Source organism: Glycine max, chromosome 10 (assembly GCF_000004515.6).
Source record: "Glycine max cultivar Williams 82 chromosome 10, Glycine_max_v4.0, whole genome shotgun sequence".
NCBI lineage: Eukaryota > Viridiplantae > Streptophyta > Magnoliopsida > Fabales > Fabaceae > Glycine > Glycine max.
This window is the reverse complement of record NC_038246.2, coordinates 42958509-42979296: the sequence shown is the minus strand read 5'-3', so window position 1 is coordinate 42979296 and position 20788 is coordinate 42958509. Positions and strand designations below refer to the sequence as shown.

The 20788-nt window shown below is 29.3% G+C and overlaps 1 protein-coding gene across 1 annotated transcript; it reads right to left on the bottom strand.

Moving 5' to 3' along the window:
* Positions 1-4700: 4700 nt before the first annotated feature.
* Positions 4701-11054, bottom strand: LOC100782028 (NAC domain containing protein 50). The gene is made up of 4 exons (XM_003536238.5): positions 10521-11054; positions 10049-10338; positions 9510-9722; positions 4701-5549 (listed from the first exon to the last, which is right to left on the bottom strand). The coding sequence occupies exons 1-4, from the start codon at positions 10756-10758 to the stop codon at positions 4893-4895; spliced, it is 1398 nt and encodes a 465-aa protein (XP_003536286.1). The 5' UTR covers positions 10759-11054; the 3' UTR covers positions 4701-4892.
* Positions 11055-20788: the final 9734 nt, after the last annotated feature.

Below are 20788 nucleotides of genomic sequence, written 5' to 3'. Positions count from 1 at the left end.
GAGAAGAAAAGGAAAAAGAGGTAGAAAAAACCTTAATCTTGGTGAGTGGATGTGCTGCATGGCCACTTCATGATCTAAAACATCATATCAGGATTTGCAATCACTGCATACAATAACAATACAACAGAGTAAAAGAGTGCCACAATTATTCTTTTGTTAAATTGGTTTTTATTACGTTCTCTAGACACAGATTATAACAAGAAGCTTATGATAAAATCAACATTTAGCACTCCTATATCATAAACACACAACATTAAGCACTTTATGTTTTGACAATATATATTATGGGGATAAATATGAGAGAGTAAAACAGTATACAAGGAATGAAAGGTAAATTACCATGGTGTTTCATGATGCATAGATCGAAAGGAAGAGATAACAGGGGAAATCTTGCCCTTTTCTCCATGCGTTCACCATACTTTCACTTAATATATTTGAAACCTTAGCTTAAAGTGGTTATTGTTAATGAACATGATCAACAAGGGCCTGAAAACAACAACAATAATAATATAGCAAAGATAAAATAATTCTACTTTATGAAAGTACAAAATCAGTACCTGAAGCTCCATGGCCAGTGTCCTGGTGTTGCCCTTCACCCCAACCAAGTCCCAAAAATACTGACGAAACATGCAGAATCAGAATAATATATCGTGTTTGATTATTGAAATTTAAGAATCTGTTTTTCCAGTTTTCCTTGGTTATAAGCTCCGAAAGATACAACCTTTAGTAATATTTTAGTCGTAATCAAATACTTAAGAAAAAAAATACAGAAACTTGTGTGAACCAAACAATAACGGTTAAAACTTTTTGATAATGAAGAGGGTAGGTAAATTAAAAAGCTTATCCCCAGTTCGATTAGTCAACAGGTTATGGCAAAGGCAAACAACGGTCATCTTAAATTATTTCTGGAAAAAAGAAGAGATATGAACTGTCCTTGTTGTTCATGACTCAACCAAGAAGGGTAAAGGCCAAAATAGAAGAGGAAGAGGATTCAAAATGTTATTATGGTTAGGGTTTTAATTGGTTAATAAAAACTAACTATTAATATTTATTTATAAAAAAAAATATTTATTGGTCGGGTGAACAAAATAATTAAACCAGCATCTGACCGTATTAATCCCATTTTTTAACCTGAAAACCCGTACGTGCTCAAGTAATTTTCTATATTTTGTACTAGTATTAGAGTAAATTCCAACAAAACTCTTGATATTTTTTCAAATTGCACATAAACATTTTTTTATCATTATTGAAACCTTCTTTGGGATATAAAATATAATGATTTGAAAAAAGAAATAAGAGAGATTAATGTAATATATAAGAAGTATCAATATAACATTGTTAAAATAATTAAAGAGTTTAATCGTGTAAAAAAAATATTACATGTAATTTTAAGAAACCTAGCTTAAAAGTATTACAGCTGTAATTTACTTGTTGCAAACTTACTGCTTCCAAGTTATTTTGGTAATTGGCTTCTTGTGGGCTTACGCCTTAGTTTTGTGTTGTTTCTTTTCTAACTGATATAAAAAATATATTTTTGAAATATTTATAAAATTTATATGCAATAGAGTTTCATATTAGAGAACGAGATAAAGAATAATTTTAATACAAAAATGATATTGGGAACACTCAATTTTGACTAAGTTTTTTATTATTTATTTATTTTAAGATATTGATCTTCTCCTTTTGTGTGTATAAAGAATATATTTTAAAATCTCGCTTTTATTTATTTTATTCATCGCTTAAAATTGTCCTTTTAAAAAACGTTGTTAAAATCACAAATGAATTTTACCTTTTTTTTGTTTGAGAAAAATCCTGAAATGTTAAATAATGAAAAAGAAAACGCAAAAAAAAAAAAAAAAAAAAAAAACAGTAGAAGTTCAAAGAACAATGTTTTTCAACAAAAAGAAAAGAAAGAAAGAAAGAGGAATGTTGCAATGTTGCAAGATGGTGCATGCTATTTTGGATTAGAGGGAAAATGATCTTTCTAGTGTCTCCCCATCTTTTCCTTTTCTTGCCCAACACTGCACCTTATCCTGCCTCTACGTGCCACATTGCCACCTCTTCCTTTTTTTTTTTCTTTCACTGATACAAAATTAACTAGAAGCAAGGTAAAGGGGTCATGGAGGCGAGGGATCTTTCATTTCAGTTTTTTTTATCAAGTAACGATATTTTGATACTTTAATTTCTATATATATATATACATTTTTCTAATATACTTTATTTTCTATTGCATCAAGTCACCTGTTATATAGCAATATTTATTTTTTTATCACTTTCTTTCTTAAGTGTTGAATAGATAGCTAGGTTGTTGGTTGTACAAGAACCAATTTTGTTTTTATATGATCAATAGTCAATACATACGCTAATCTTTTATATATTCTTTTTCACGTAGTCTCTAGCTAGCACACTATCTTCTCTCACCCAGACATATATATACCTATATATCTGCACGTACGATACGTGGTTTCTCTGTCTATTTTACGTGGTTTCTCTGTCTATTTTCTCACAAACAGCACCACTGAGGCAGGGACATTAGTATTTCACAAACACGTAAAGAAACCACTCACAGAGGTAACACATTTTGGGGAATCGACTCAGAGAGCACAGAAGAGAGAACACTAGTCATTATTCTTCCTTTCACTCAGCCATATATGTAGCACTCTCACTAGCTATTTTCAAAACTCATAACACACTCGATCTCATTATTCTTCTTCCAGCAAGAACATAATTAACCAACCCAACAAGCTACCATCAAAGAGCCATTACCCCAGAACAGAACGGCGCCTCCACCTTGAGTTTGGTCCCTCGCTCTCACTTTACCTTTTTCTATTACTTCTTTGTTTCTTTCATTTCACATGCATGCATGCATGATGATTTAGTTTTATTCGTTTATTCACTGTGTGAGGTTAGGTCTCCTTTATTTGGTTAATGTTTGTCATATGCCCCTCGCCGTGTGTCTTCTCTATTTTGTTTCATCTTCTCCATGCCCTCAGTCCTGGATAGTTGCTTTCATATATTTTGTTATTATGCTTAGTAAATACAAGAATAAATCATCAACTTAGATATTGGATTGATGAATATTCAATGATTTACAGGCTGTGTATGACGTGAAAGCAATACGAGTGTATAATAAACATTTTCTTTTCATTTTATTTTATTTATTTAATAGTATTTTATAATATTAAATGCTAAATTGAATACGCTTTTGTTACCATATATGTTGTATGTGTGCAGAAATTACCAAAAGAAATTAAAAAGAATAAAAAAAATCTGAATCACCATAATAAAAATTCAATAATACTTTAATTAAGAATGTTCCCTATTTATAAAATAATTATAAAGATTATGGTAAACTTTATATTTCAGAACGTATGATAAAATAATTAGAACAATTAGAGTGAAGTTCTTATATGAAAAAAAATATATAATCAGGATCCTTGTATCCAAAAAAAATAAATAATACTGCACCAAAATACAATCAGGATCTAGTTTTTATAATTATATGAAATGATAATTAATGGTCATTTTCTTAGAGGAGGAAGGAATGAAAAGAAAAAAAATTTTAAAATAATTCAATGAATCCCCCATACATTGTACCAGCACATTATTATAATTCAAATATTTATTTTATTTCATTCCATTCTACTCTACTAAATTATGCATAAATGAAACCTCAAAATAAATAAAAGGTCGATTAACTGCAACACTATCTAAATTCTTAAAAATCTAAATTCTAAATTCTTAAAAAATTTGGAACATATGTTGTAGTAATTTAATAGTCCTAAAAATCTTAATAATAAAATATTTTAGCTATTAAAATGCAGTGTTTATATAATTAAAACAAAGGTTCAATAATAGCCACCTTGATGCAATTCTGATTTAGTTGCTACGAAAGCCATACAAAATCAATGATAGCTACTTATTTTGATATATTTCATGGGCAGGACTGGTCGATAACAAATGAGACTTATTTTAAATTTTTTAAAAAAAATATATTGGACCTTTTATTTTTACTTTATAAAAATTAAAAGCAAATATTTTTTTTTGTTGGTAGACTTAAAGCTTGTGGTAACCAACAAATTATTAATCCGAGTGATCATAGAATCGATCTTCAGTAAAATTTTAAATTCGAGTCTTATGAATAACATGATTGAAAAGACAGACTACACTAAAAGTGATAAGTCAAATTTTTCAACAAAAATTAATTATCAATAAAATTAATAGATACTCTATATTAATGATATAAAAAAACTAAATAAAAACATAAAGTCTAATTGTTTTATCATTGACCTAACCCTCATCATGAGAGCCTTTAAATAAAAGATTAAATATTTAAAATTAAAAAATATCAACATACAAATATTTTTTTACAAAAAAAAAACGTAACTCCAATTGTCTCATTGCATAGAACCATACTTAGGAACAAAGATTATCCTGGTCAATGTCAAAAAAAAATTTCAAAAAAATTTTAAATAAAAAACAAATAATAAGCTTTTTCATAGACATTCTCTTAATATAAAAATAATAAAAATCTTCATTTTCATTATAATTTTGTAAATAAAAGGGGTTAAAAAAATATTTAAAATTCATTAATATTTTTCCTAACGAACGTCATAAAAGAACCATCAATTTTCCTATTTTCAGCTATCAAATTGAGATGCTAATCTATTCATTCAGAGAAGCAAGAACTAACATGGCCATTTTCACAACACTGGGAAACTGAAAGTCATATGATACACGATGACAAGTTTTAAATGATAACTTGACAAGTTTAGCCAAAGAAACGAACTACAATTCTTACTCAGAAAAATAAGAAAATATCCGGAAGACCGAGCTTCATTACTCAGTTTTAACTAACTTACACTGATACAAGGGATTGGCATTGCCGATTCCTAAGGATTTTGGGCCACCATCCTCTTCAAATCCTCATTTTCTTTGCTGAGAACGTCGACGCGAGACTGGAGAATGTTAATCATTGCTTGTGTGCTCATCATCTCAAACCTCATCGTCTCCTTTTCAACTGAAAGCTTCTGCATCTCACTCTTCATTTCCTTGATGAACTTTGCGCAGCTTGGAGGCATGGATGACTCAAGATTTTCCACGTCAAAATCCGGTGTCTTAATTGAAGCAAGGCTGTCCTTTGATTCAAGGGACTCTAGCAGCGAAAACTCCACCAGTGCGGAAAGAAAATGTTTTTTCGGTGCAGTGTTGGTGGCTGTGCCAGCAGCAGCATTAGTGGTTGGGAGTGCAGTTGCAGCAGTAGTTATTGTAGAGGAGCACGGATCCTGGCTGGTTCGGATTGAATCTCCAGAAACATGAGAGTTGTTGGAGTTCAAGTTATGCCGCCTTCGTTTGTATATTTGAGAGAAAGGCTTTGGATTATCTGTTTGAGGTGAAGGGTAGTCATCCATGTGCTTACAATTATTATCATCCTTTTCGGGTGATGGATACTCAGCCATGCTTTCCCTCTTGCACACAGCTAGAAGATTTTGAGTTTCTATAGGAAGCTTGTTCACATCAAAAGGAGCTTTGTTGAAAGATTGAGTGTCCTGCAACAATTAAAAAACAACAAAATGTGAAGCCAATGAATGGAACTTAAAACAGACAGTCGGTAACTCTAGATCAAGATCATCAAAATTCAGATCCTTGTTGAAGATTTTGAAGAACAAAGGGTTGATATAATTGGCATACACCAAAACAGAAGTTGCATTGCAATAACAAAGACATATTTTTTTATAAAGCAGCATCATACCAGATGATGTGATACGGGCAGAGCATACACCCATATTAATTGGTACTAGACTCCTAATCCTAATCAAATCAAATAAGGAAGTATAATGAAATCTAGAAAGACATGGAAGACCCCTACCTGATATTAGAGAAGAGAGGAATGACTGAATTGTTTCTCTTGATTAAAATGTAAAAAATTTGTACACATATATAAATCCTGATGAGGCTACCCTAAGCAAGGAAATAAGGAAAAAATCACAAATTAAAACTGTACACAATCAAACCCCTAATAACAATAATTACACTCACAATTCTACTCAAATGGATACAGATAGTATCTAATCAAATATAGCCATGCCAACACTCTCCCTCAAGCTAGTGAATGGATATCTATCATTCTTAGCTTGCAAGTAAGAATTTGAAATCATTCTGTGGAAAGCCCCGGGGTAAACACATCTACCAATTGAAGCCCCAAAGGGATGTGTGTGGTAGTTATTAGACCACTCTCTAACTTTTCTTTGATGAAGTGTTGGTCTATTTTTATATGTTTGGTTTTGTTATGTTCCAGATTGTGTTCAATATTGATGGCAAAGTTATTATCACAATATAACCTTATAGGTTTCTCCTACTTTATCCTGATGTCATTGTCATCAAATATGATCTTCATCTATTGCACCTCGCAAATTCTATGAACCATAGCTTGAAACTCCACCTCTGCACTCGACATTGCAACCACAGTTTCTTTTTACTCCTCCAAGTCACCAAGTTTCCAACCAAGAACATGTAATATCCAAAGGTGGATCTTCCATCGCATAGTCTACATTTATGTATACTTCCATGGGTAACTTTTCTCCCCAGACTTGTCATGAAGTATTGAAGAATCCTATTTATTGTTTGTAGATGTCCTTCACGTGGATCATGCATGAATTGAGTGACCACACTTGTCACATAAGCAGTATATGATCTAGTATGGGCCAAGCAAATAATTCTCCCTGCCAGTCTCTTATACCACGTCTTCTCTATATCAGAGCTCTCCTTTTCACTTCCTACTCGGTGATTCTACTCAATGGGCACTCTAGGGATGATAACACTTGTATACCTTTTTGTTTGATGCTACCCAATAAAAACAGACTTGACAACCCAAGGGTCTAACTTGCTACGATTTTGGTTGTAAACATAAGCAAACGAAGTACAACCAAACACATGAGGTGGAAGACTAGTTATAATATGAGAGGAAGGAAAGAAGGACAACATGTGTTGTATCAAAATACTGCCATTCAGGACATGAGAGATTGAGAAGGCAGCCTATTGATCACACAAGTGCTAATTAACATTGCTTCTCCCTGGTAAATTTTGGGAACAAACATTTGGAAGAGTGTGAAATTTTCTCAGTATCCAAACCCTACTGAAAGTGTGTGAAAGAACCCAAGATAGTAGGGTTGTGCAGTCACTTCACATATGCTTTATTTTACATGCAGTGTTTAGACTTTATTTGACAAGAGAAAGAACAATGCAGTCACAATCTAAAATTAATCAGTGTTCAGACTTGTTCATCATTTCTTTAATTTTTCCCTCTTTGTTCATTTTTCACTTTTGAAATTTCATTTTTCCCCGTCTCTCCTCTTCTTTACTTCTTTCTGACTTTCTCATTAGGTGGAAAGGTCCCAAACTCACCCTTAACTTGCTATGTCACATCATTGTTGCAAAAAACTTCACTAGATGCAAATCTTCACCCAGTGGCATCATCCAAAATCAACCCATTGCTCAACCTTAATGGCACCTAAGTCGAGTATCTACATATCCTCAGTCACATTAGTAGACATTAAGCGAACTCTTACCAGTCATGGTCAAAGAGCAAGTGTAAGACGCCCTATTAAAGGAGATGGATTTCTTTTCAAACATAGTGAAGAAATCGTAACCAGCTCAACCTTAATGGCACCTAAGTCGAGTGGCACCCTTAATGTTTACTGTGGATAGTATCCAAACTTTTGTGGATTTTCTCCATTCTACCAAGGAACAATTCTTCCCCAAAGTTCACTTTTCCTTACCCAACCTAACTCCTACATAGGTACACCCTCACAAAGAAACCACAGAATTTTCTAAAAATGCAAAAAAGAAAAGGTAAGGTCCTCTTGGTCGCCAACTCACAATTTGGACTCTGAAATTCTCAATGTTGGGTTTGTTGGTTGAGCTAGAAAGGTTGTTCTTTGAATATCTGCCACTATAATAAGTCTTGGGACATTTACTCCAATGGGGCAAAATGGGTCTCTTTAGTACTCATCTTTTATAGCTAATTTGTGGATTAAGGTTGTTGGACTAGCAGCATCTTCATCATTGTGTTGATGGCAACACCATGCCCAACTAAATCAATGGCCTTGGACAAACTTGACAACCACATCTGGTTTTGTCTTTGGAAGGGTTCACACCTTCACAGTAAAGAGGAAGGCCAGTGAAACAGATTAGTTCCTACGGATGTAACCACAAATTTAGCATCTTTCATTTTCACCTTTTTTTTCAAGCTAAAATGGCCCTTCACCCTAAAACGATTGCTTGCTCATTTCTCTCCCATTGTCTTTGGTATCCAACAGGTAGTTTAAAGAATCCCATGATCTTACACAAACTCTTAAATAAAGTTTCCACAATTCCACAACATGCATCAAGAATTTTCATGTTGCAAGATTCCTCTGAAGATAAGTACATAAGGTAAGTAAAAGCAATCACCTATTTAAGAAAGCTCAATGAACATCCAACATTCAAGATGAAAAATTGTGCAACTCAAAAGCAATCACCTATTTAAGAAAGCTCAATGAACATCCAACATTCAAGAGGAAAAATTGTGCCACTCAAAAGCAATCACCCATTCAAGAAAGCAAAGTGAACAGAGAGAGACGAAGTATTGTGTCACTTGAAAGTGATTCTGGCATACCAAACAGTATCTACTAAAATTTTATTAGTGCATGGATCTATTTTTAATGCTCAAAATCTTGGATTTTTGAAAAACAAATAGCAAAATCCATTGAATCAATTGATATTTTTTATTTGAATTGAATCAACTGATATAAGAGACTAAGACAAATACCCCAAAAAAACATATAACTTACAGCATATAATTTTTTAGTTTTGGAAAAAAGGAAAAGAAAACATTAAGACAACAATAGACAAAGTAGGGGAACATGAAGGATAAAGAATCCACCACGGGGAGAAAAGAGAAACGGACAAAATACCGATGTGGCGTGGGGAACACTATTATTGCACATTTACAACTGACATATGATCAACATATTAAATAGAAACTGACCGTTATCGATTTTACTATTGTTTTTAAAAAAGAACAAAAGAATCATTTCGGCTAAAAGGAAGAAAATACAGTGTGTTTGGAGGATGAAGAGATCTCCTTAATAAGGAAGGCTCAAAATAACTAGAGTAAAAAAAATGCAACAAAGCTTCCCAAACCCATGGCAGAATGGTTTGGGAAGCTTTGTTGCATTTTTTTTTACAATGGCTGCCATGGTGGAATGAAGTGGCGGATTTTTTGCCAACCGCCATAGGCAATTTGTGAAGGGATGTCAGCTATGTCAGTGCCATAGGCCACAATGGTGTGTTTATATGATGGAACATTGGCCTTCCACCGTTGATAACACTTTTTTCTAATGAATATTCAATGATCGTAAATAAATTAAATGCAAAGCATCAATAAACTTATTCCAAGAAGAATCCACAAAATTAATCATTAATAACAAATATTGAATATACACTCAAAAAACTTGGAGGGAACTAACCTGCAAAGCACCATTTCTCCCTTCGGCGCATAAAACACCACTTTTGCCTTCAACATGTGGTTGGTGGGCAAAAGAGCGGTTATCCCCAGGGTCTGCCCCTGGAACCATTCCCGATGCGTCATCCCACTCTTCTTCAATGAAGGGCGCATACCGTTGCCCATTTGGGGGTCCTATGTTATTTTTGTGAAACACTCTACACAAAACATACGCATCCTTCTCCATCGAACAGAGAAATGCACAAAAATTATTAACCATTTGTAACATAATAACAATGTCCATATCGCAGTACATAGCAAACTATTCTTGCAACATTTACTAAAGAACAAAGCTCAAACACCTGCATCCAAGTGTCATATACACAATTTTTGGTTCGCCGGGATTCGGGAACCACGTAAAATAACTTAAGCTAAACTACTCTATTTTATCAACAAGAAAATGAGGAGACCCCCTATTTGTTGCAAGGTAACAGCACAAATTCATACGGATTAAGTCCATCTCAGGCTTCAATTTCTAAAAATTAATTCTGTAATCTCACTCACCTGAGGCTGAGAGGATCCAGACCCAGCCCTCTCAAGCTCCTCTTCAACAAGCCTGTACTCATGCATGACCCAGTTAGTCCTTTTCCCATCAGGAGCTCTGCCACTATGAAACACCAACGTTTTCTTCAGCCCCACGGTCCTTTGGTCATGCCTCACTGGTCGATCATTCCCAGTGGCTTTCCAGTACCCTTTGCTGGTAGCCCTGTTCATCCTCCCACCATTCCCATATTTCTTGTCCAGTGCACTGAAAAAATACCACTCCTGGTCCCTAGTCTTCAACCTTGACTTATCTACACAAACATTCAACCCACAAACATCCACAGGAGGCAAAAAACATCATTAAAAAAAACCCAGAAAACCCATTAAGGTAAAGCACCCAACAAAAAAAAAAACACCCCAGAGAAATAAGACAGCAAAGATTTCAAATTTAAGCAGAGAAAGGTGGAAATAAAGTGGAAATAGTGAGACTGACCTGCTAGGTCCCAGGGTTCGCTCCTGTATATGTCAACCTCGGATATGGCATCAAATCGGAAGCTTTTGCCAGAAACCTTGCGCTTGAGGTAATAGATAACGAGTTCCTCATCAGTTGGGTGGAACCTGAAGCCAGGAGCAAGAGAGGTAGGTGGTGCTGGTGCTGGTGGCGGCACTGGGTTCACTGTGGTGGTGGCAGTGGTTGGTGGGGTTGGAAGGCACATAGTTTCGCGACCCATGTTGGAAGAGAAGAAGCAGCAAAAGGGGGTGTGTGCTGCGGTGGATGGATACGGTGGGATTAGGGCTTCAGTGCTGAAGTTCCCTAAGCCAAACGGAAAAGATGGGTCTTTGATTGAGGATCAAGCAACAAAAGAAGGGTACCTTCAATGACAAGAAATTCTAACACTTCGTGGCCTCCAGATATTTAGATTTTATATTTTTCATCTTTTTTATTTTAATTTTAATTTTAATTCTTCAAAAAATCAGAGAAAAAAAAAAAAGGTTGTCTTGTGGTGTGATTGTGCTGTGTTGCTGTATCTTTTGAAACTCAACAACCCAAAAATAATCCGACCATTTTATTTTGTTTGGATTTTTTTTTTACTTTAGTTGGATTGCATTACTTAAATGAATAAAATAATTAAATGGTGTGGATATGGATTCATCGGGACTTTTTGGGAAAAGGCATCTTTTACCGTTTTACTGCTATCGAATTGGGAAGTGAATAAATGAGATGATTTCCTTCTCTTTTATTCTTTGGGAGGAAAATCATTTGGGACCATCCTCGGCACATTTCCCATATATGGCCCATCGTGGTTATGGTTATCATCTTGTTTCAGGACCAAATAAGTATTGTACCCCTCAAATTATATTATTATACTTTTTTTTTATACAACCTTATAAGTTATAATTCAAACATTTTTTTTACATGATAGTTTTATATTTTTTAAAGGAAGTTTTTACCATGATTTGTTACAGTATGAAAGGTTAACCTGTTTTTTTGCTAAACTCAACCTTCATGTAATTTTGTGTGCTTATTGCTAGCTTTGAAGTTGGTCTCTACTATACCAATTTCTACTTTTTACGTTAGGATGTCTTTGTTCCTGATCTAAAAGGCAAGGGGACGGATGTCACGTGCAAAAATTCAGAAGTCAGTATCAAACTAAAAATATGACTAGAGAATAAGGCATGCGTGAAGTGTATAACTTTGTAGGTTTTTATATTCTTTTTGTAGGAAATGTTGACTTGTATCTGACTTAAGGTCTTGAACTAAAAGGTTCAAAATATATATTTAATGTAAATTAATTAAATCATAAGAATCATGTATGTAATTTATTCATGAATTTATTTTATTTTTAAATTCATTAAGTGTTGAGTTATTAAATTAATAAAATTTCATTTAAATCAATGGTTCAAATAATATTCACTATGACTTTTATGATAGAGCTTGTAAAGTTTTTAATGCAAAGAATTCAACTCATATTTCATATTTTTGTCGTTTTTTTATTTTTTTATTAGATCGATATGCATCAGAAAGAATGAATTTGATTATTCTTATCTCTTTTTTTGCAAAAAGTCAGGCCAATTTAGGTTTAAAAAAGACAATAATAAAGATTTTAAGATTCATCCTCAATCCTTATACATACTTGTCAGGTTTTATTAGGTTCATGGAAATTCAAATAAAAGTTATTATGGTTTTTAAATTTTATTAAGGGTTGAATTATTAAAATAATTAGATTTCATTTAAATCAATGGTTGAAATAAATATTAACCATAAAATTTGTAAAATATTTAATGCTAAGAATTCAATTTATGTTTCTTTTAGCTTTTTCATTAGATATTTTTTTTCTCGCAAAAAGTGAGACGGATTCAGATTTTAAAAATGATAAGATAAAATTTTAAAAGTCATCCTCTTACCCATGAAGTTTTACTAGGTTTGAAAAAAAGTCCACCAGAGTCCAATTACAATTTTATTTAAATTTTATTAAGTGTTGAGTAATTAATATAATGAAATGCCATTTATATAAATGGTTCAAATAATATTGACCATGACTTTTATAGTAGAGTTTGTAAAGTATTTAATGTAATAAATTTAATTTTTGTCTCATTAATTTTATTCTTTTTTTCATTCTTATTAGATTGATAATATGCATGATAAGAGTGAGATTTAACTATGGCAGGGCAAATTCGGGTTCAAGATTAAAAAGCAAAGGAACAACATTTTAAAATCCACCCTTATACCTGCCAAGTTTTTTTATTCAAGAAAACCCACCAAAAATCGTTACAGTTTTTAATTTTAATTTACTCATACAATTTTAAATAAATTGTATATGTAATTATTATTATAATTCAAATTATTTGACTATTAAAATAATTAATTTATATTTTCAGTAATTACAAAAATAAAAACAGAAAATACTATCTTTTATATATATATATATATATAAACGAATCAAATTACTTCATAGCTTTGACTTTCTTTTATTTCAAAGGATGATTAAAAAATATATTTTTTAAAGTGCAACATGATGGTCTAGTGGTGGAAGGCTCATATGAACCCATTTCTACAAATCATATAAAACCCAAACCCATCAAAGTATATTTTTTTAATTTTTTTTTTTCAAATTTTTTACAAGATACCTTTAGATATACTTGTAAGCATATGCACACTCACGCACAGGAACACATTATATTTATATATATATATATATATATATATATATATATATATATATATATATATATATATATATATATATATTAAATTTAGATATCCTTGACCATGAGTTTTATATTAGAGTTTGTAAAGTATTTAATGTAATAAATTTAATTTTTGTCTCGTCAATTTTATTCTTTTTTTCATTCTTATTAGATTGATAATATGTATGATAAGGGTGAGATTTAACTATCAGTATCTTTCTTATTGACCATGACAATATATTATTTAACACCTTTTTAATACATTTTTTTAGTCACCTATTATTAGTACAAAGTACATCAATTAGATATTTATAAAATAAAAACATCAATTAGATATGTCAAAGATGATTTTTTATTGAAAAATTTAGTTTGATGTGGAATTTTCACTCTCATTAATATTTCATTTTCATCCACGAGCCTTAAGCACAATATCTTGCTTTAAAAACTTAAGGTATGATTTTACTTAAACCTATGGCAAACCGATTCTAACACAACCCTTTAAACATATATTTTTATCATCGATAGTTTTATTAAAAACTAAAAAAAAATATGAAATTTAATTGTTATCCACTGTTAGTATAAAAATTTAAAGCTGTCAACTAAGCAGTAATAAAAAAATATTGATTAAGGGACTAAAAGAAATAAGTATTTAATGTAAAAATTAGGTGAGAGCATAAAAAAATATCAATAATACAATTTTGTCCATCCCAATAAAAAAAAAACTTTTTAATTTAACGTATTTTATCTTAGTTTTTAAGAATCTTACAAATTTTACATTTGTCATTTTACTACTAACATAATTTTATTTTTTTACTCTTGAGTTATTACTTTTTAACAAATTTTATCCCAAATTCATAATTTTTTGATAAATTTTAATTTTTTAACAAATTTTATCCCAATTTTTGTGTCTATTAATAAATAAATAATAAAGAAAAAATAATAATAAATTTTTTAAAAGTTGAAGATAAAATATGTCAAATTGAAAATTTAGGAATAAAATTTATTATAAATTAAAAATTAGAGATAAAAAACAATCATGTCATTTATATATATAAAAAAAACTTTCTGTTATTGGAAAGTGTTTGATCCTCCTGGTTCAGCCTTGGCCATTGTTGTTCCAAAGTTGGACAATAATTTGCTTATTTTAAATGTGTGCAAAAGGCAGGGGGAAATTTTAACCTTTGAGAAATGGCAATGATCAAAGATGAAAGAAGGAAAGAGTGAAGAGAAAAAGGCATTGGTGGTTGGTTGGGTTGAGTGCAAGGTGTGTGTGGTTGTGTAGTCCTATCCAAATTCTACAGCCTTTTCCTACCTGTCTGTTTGATTTTACCTTCAGTGATTGAGTTGAGTTGTTCGAGAATCTATCACTATAATCCATTATCCAACCACACACGTTCCAATCAGTTATCAGTACACACCTCACTTTAGCATTTATAGTAACTATATTATTTTCTTACTTCACTTTTTTCTCCAGCCTATTTTACCCTCCTATTATATCTTACTCCTTATTTATTTACTCATACTTATAATTATACCCATTATGTGAACAAAGATTAAATGCCTAATATGGTGGACATGGACCAGTACCCATTTTTACTTAATCTAATTGTGTAATGCAATTTTATTATATTAAATATAAACTTGTCTAATAAAAATTTAAAAATTGTACTTATTTTGTTTTGTATTTATAAATGTTAAGAAAATTCTCAATTTGATTTTTAATGGGTTGTTCACTTTGTCTATTTTTTTATTTCTATTTTCTTTTTAATGAAAACTAAAAATGATGTAACAAATATGCTTGATAAGATTTTTTTAAAAGAAAATCATAAGTATTTTTACAAACAAACTTTTTTGGATGACATTTATAGTATGTTTAGTTTAGAGGATGAAAATAAAAAAAATAAAAATAGAAAGAAAAAAAATTGAGTATAAAAACTGTAGTTTCTATTTAAAAAGTACAATTTTTTGTCTAGTATTATTTTAATCTTATTTTCCAAACTCACTCTTAAAAACAAACTTAATATTGGAAGACAAGAAAATGTTTCCAATGTTTTTTTTTCTATTTGGTATATAAGCTCCCGAGGTGAAATTGTAAAAATGCTCTCCTCCTCTATTGTTGCCATCAACAATTCTGATGTCTTTTTTTTATCAAAGTCTTCCTTGAGAATTTTTTTTTTATTTTTTTATTCATTTTTTTATTACTAAAAATTTTAATTTGATCTCTTAAACTTCAAAATTAAGATAATATTATCATTTCCATTTAATTGACACCCATGACAATAATTTCATAAAACAAGTGTTAAATTCTTATTTTATGTCGGCTAACAATATTAAGTTGGGATTGAGATTTTAAATATGGTTGGTCTAAGAGTAAAATAAATAAAGTTTAAGCTTTAAATGTATTGACAAAAAAATATTTTCTATTGATTTTTATAAAACAAAAAAGGTTACATTTGTTAAACAAAAATGTGTAGTATATAACTCTCTCTTTTAAAGTTAAAAAAACTCTTAAAATTTTCTTTAAATCACATCCATTGGACAGCCTTGGTTTTAAATTTTAAAAAAACAAAAAGCACAAAGAGGATGATTAGAGATAACGAAAAAATATGTATTGTATTTTATTATAGATTAAAAATATATATTTTAATGAGTATTTGGACTAACAACTAAGGTAAAATAAATTAATTTTATTTTACTTACTTATTAATGCCACATGAGTAGGTGATAACTTTAACTTAGGGGTATATGTAATTTCAATTTAATTAAATAACTTTAATTATTTTTAAGTTAAGTTATTCTAATATAATTTTAATATAAATATAAAATTCAAAATTATTTAATTTTAGTATAAATATATATTTTAAAAGTATTTTTTAGTACAACAATGTGATTTAAATTTATTTATTTATAATTTAATTTTTTCAAATTTTTTACACGATATTTTTAAATATACTTGTAAAGATATGCACACTCATGCACAGAACATATCATATATATATATATATATATAATGTATATTTAAAATAAAAGAAATTATAATTGATAAACTTAAGACTCATGTATGACACAATTATTACACTAATAAATTTAAAAATTACTGTAAACATAATGTATAACATTTTTATATTTAATTAAAATATATTAATAATACTAAAATATGCTATTATTTAATCACAATTTACTAAACCAATACTGTTAGTATTATATATTAAAAATAGATAAATTTAAAAGCAAAATAAATTAAAAAAAATAAGAATGAAGACAGGTGGTGTACATAAGCATTAGGATGAGTCCACGTGCAACACATGCCCTGAGGAGTGATTATAAAATCCAGACAACAAAGACCCACGCGCATCCCTTTTCTGATTTTGACTCTGAGCAATCAGACCACTTGTTTCACTTCACACCAGTGTTAAAGCTATAATTCACCTTCGGCTCTACTTGTTACGCAAGAAAACAAAGACACTAATATAAATTATAAAGAGTTTTTCTTTTCTTAATAACTTTAGAGTGGGATAAAGTTATCTTACTTTTTATTTTTTTTCCAAAACCAAACATTATTTTGAAAAGGTATTTTTTTGTTGATTTTTTTTTAAAAAATATACTACTTTGTGAAAAATATAAAAATATATTTCATATAAGTTTTAGTAATATTAGTCTGTATAATTAATTTTAAGTAGATAATAATAGAAGTTTACTCAAAAATTATTTATTGAATGTAAAATATAAAAATTCATATAAAATCTTATAAAATATTTCACTTCTAATTTCTTAAAATTAATCCTAACACATTTAAAACATTACTACCTATGTTCCATATAGTTTGAAGTTTAAGATTTTGACACATATATTAAAAAATATAATTAACACCTTGAATTTCATAGAAAATATCATATAATTTTTTAATATATTCTCTTTAGATTCCTATATAATAAAAACTAATTAATTTCACATTAATTAGAAAATTTGATTAAAATCATTTAATTTTATTATTATGAAGTAAAAATAATAATATTATTCCTAAGTTGCTATTCCTTGAAATTTCATATCATGAATTATATTTTTTAATGATCAATAAATATATTGATATTTAAAATTAATTTATAACTGAACAAAATTATTACAAATCCCTAAATAATAACACATATATTCAAATCTTAAAAAATTATTTTTTTAACACTTATTTTTAAAAATTTCAAATTTAATATTATAAATTTTAGCTTACTAGACAACCCAAGTGGATCCTAGAGTGATTCCTTGTTGGCAAAGTAATGGATTTGAATTTCAAATGTAATACTCCTTTTCTTTTTTATCATTATAACTTACAAGGTTCTTACAAATTTTTTAGTCATTTTTTTAATTTTTAAATACATTAAATATTTTTTATATATTTTTATTTAATTATTCTCTTCAAATATTAATAAAACACAATTAAGTGAATATAAAGATAAAAAAAAATTAAAATGATACTATAAATAATTAATATATTTAATATGATTAATTAAATTAATTATTTTTCTTAAGATGTGTCAATTAATTGAAATAGTCTTATAATTAAAAAAATAAAAAAGTAAATAATAGGATAGAAAATAAAAATACACACAAAAATATAATATTATATAATTTATTATACTTGTGCATCAGCTCATTTCTTAATTAGTAATATATATTTTTTAGAAGGAATTAGAAATATTTAGCATTATAAAGAAATACATTTTTTTATAAAAATGCTGTGACCCCTTTATCTTTAGGAATATGCATAACCTGTCCCTTTCACCATTTTGATCTGATTGGAGCTTAATTTTCATGGTCTAAATTTTAGAAATTAGACTTGTATTTTTGAACACGACTTTACATTATATTTAAGTTGTGATAATTTTATATTTTTTTATTTAATATCATCATAAGATATTAGATTAGGAAGATTTAATCCTATTTAAAATTCCTTACTTGTTATCCACAACAGTATATTGTGTGAGACAATAGTGTATTTTATAAAAATTACTATGATTTTTTTTTATAAATTCAGAATGTGTTGATAATTGAGTTACATTTATTGAATATTGATATTCTTTATTTTTTTAACAATATTCTGTATTTTTTTTTAAAATATACTATATATATATTTTTTTGAATAAGATCAATAATATTTTTTTATTTAATATTTTATGTTTTGTTTCTTTTATCTCGTATTGATTAGTTTAAAAATGAGTGAGAAAAGACTGTTACAATGTACATGTTATTTCTAAAAAAAATCATCAATTTTTATTCTATTAAACAAGTCTTTTTATAATATTTTTATCTTATTAAATTTTAACTAACAAAAAAATGCGTCCTAAAATAGATTTGTTAAAAAAGGTTACCACATTACTCGTCTAATTCTTACACAACATAAAATTCAATACAAATGGATATTTTTCACTCGTCTAAAATACTTAGTAAATACATTCATTTTAGGACTTAGGTCCTTGAAAAATATAATTTGTAGTTTTATTCCTATAAAATTGGGTTCATTTCTAATTCTTATATATAATAAAAATGACATGCTTTTAGTTTCATACTCAAATTAAAAAACAAGTAATTTTTGTAAATTTTAGAAAGGAAAAGCAAATGACTTTTTTATAAAAATAAAAGAAAACACATTTTAGGGATATACAAATGCATTTAATCTTTTGTATAATCTATAAAATTATTTTGTTGCAATCTGCATCTAAATTTAATAAATATATTACAAAGTTTAAAAAATGAGTGGAAATGGGTGCTTCACATCATTATCAACGGGCCAAACATTAGCACTTAAATAGTAGAGAAAGTACACGTTGATGGGTGGGTGATTAGTGACGTTGAAGAAATTAAACAAATGTCACGTATATATGTCACTATCCCCTTATATTTCCTGTCCCCAGCACGGCATCATTTCTTCATTCTTCAACATCTTAGATAGGTTCAATTTTATCCTCCTTTCCTATTTGTATAAATCTGCTTCCTCTGAATAATCCTGCCTTCATTATTTGGGATGTGGGTCGCTTTCTTCAACCCTTAATAATTCAGAAAGATCCATTCATGTTATGTAGTAAATCTTTGTGATTGCTACATCATTTTTTTTAATAGAATATCAAGTTAATTCAATCGATAAATCATTTAATATATTTTATAACTATGTATGTAAATTAAATTTTATATAAATTCAACGGATGTTTGTATATCATTTAGTTAATTACTTTTATTTTAAATAGTATGTTGTCTATTAAAATAAACTAATAATTTTTTTACCCTGAATTAGATATCACAGCACCGGAATCACTTAGTCATATGCTCATATTGTGTGATTGTTACTATCCAAAAAATATTACAGAGTATTAATTAGTTTTTGACTTATATAAAATTTTATAATGTTAATGTATTTTATAACAACTAACAACTGCACTATTCAGAAAAAAAACAGCAGTGTAATTGTAAAAAAAAATGATATATCTTATATTTTAAGGGAATAAATTATGTTTTAGCTTAGTTAAAATTTATATAGGATTATTATGGGAAAAATATATAAACATTTCACTAAAAATAAGCTTTTAACATACACCACTAATTTAACCGTGTTTGTGAGACAACACCATTACAGAAAGAAAAAAAAAGAGTTAAAACATTTAGTCAATATTCATTCAAGAAGTGCTATCTTTTCCATTTTGTTAAAGGTCAAACACCTTGAATAACATTTCCTTAAAATGTAATAACTGTATTAGAGATTGTTAAACCATAACAAAAAAGGAAAACCATCATACTATAAAAAATGAGTCAACTCTTATTTTAATCCACACCGTCGGTTTGTGTATATAATATTAAAATATCAGCAATACATCCCTATCCAGAAGATTTATGCTTCTTTCATCCCTAAACACTTTCAATTAAATTATTTTATTCTCTTCCTATTTGTTTCCCCAATTCCCCTTTCTTCCTTTCTTAGGCCTAACCTATATATACTTCCTTTTCCATCTCTTTTGAGCATTGTGTCTCGTCATTGGAGTCGTTTGAAATCCAAGTATTAAAAGCCATATATAGCAACACCTCCATTATGCCACCCAACAATTGACACAATCGATCTTCACTGTCCAAGCCCCTGCTTTGTGTATTAATGCACCCATGGATGAAGCTTGCTAAACCCCCTTAGTTGTTGCGTGACTAGAAAACTGCCCCACATTTATCGATATAGTTAGTGTAAATGATCAATTAGATATACCCACATTTGAGGTTGTTCGTTGGTTATTTAGTTTGAGAAAATTAATGATATTTTTTTTCTTTAAGATGATGGCAATTCTTAATTTCATCTTTACTATTGGTTGTAGAAATATTTGGAAATTAAAAGATTCATTGTTCGTGTGTGGACAACTGGGCATGTATTGTGTGGACTCTATGGAGGAAATGAATTTTGGAAAATATAATTTAAGTTGTTGTGTGGAGTCTGAGGACACACAATAGCTAGTAACATGTGGTCACAGGAATAATTATAAAGTACGATATTCATTTTGGGTAAATTGTGTGGGTACATGGCTATCCTCTATATTGCTACACGAG

Coding starts and splice junctions, on each gene's coding strand:
- LOC100782028 (XM_003536238.5), bottom strand. CDS start 10,758: ATGGGTCGCGAAACTATGTGCCTTCCAACCCCACCAACCACTGCCACC. Junction 10,339..10,520: donor CGAACCCTGGGACCTAGCAG/GTCAGTCTCACT, acceptor ATGTTTGTGTAG/ATAAGTCAAGGTTGAAGACT. Junction 9,723..10,048: donor CTGGATCCTCTCAGCCTCAG/GTGAGTGAGATT, acceptor TCGATGGAGAAG/GATGCGTATGTTTTGTGTAG.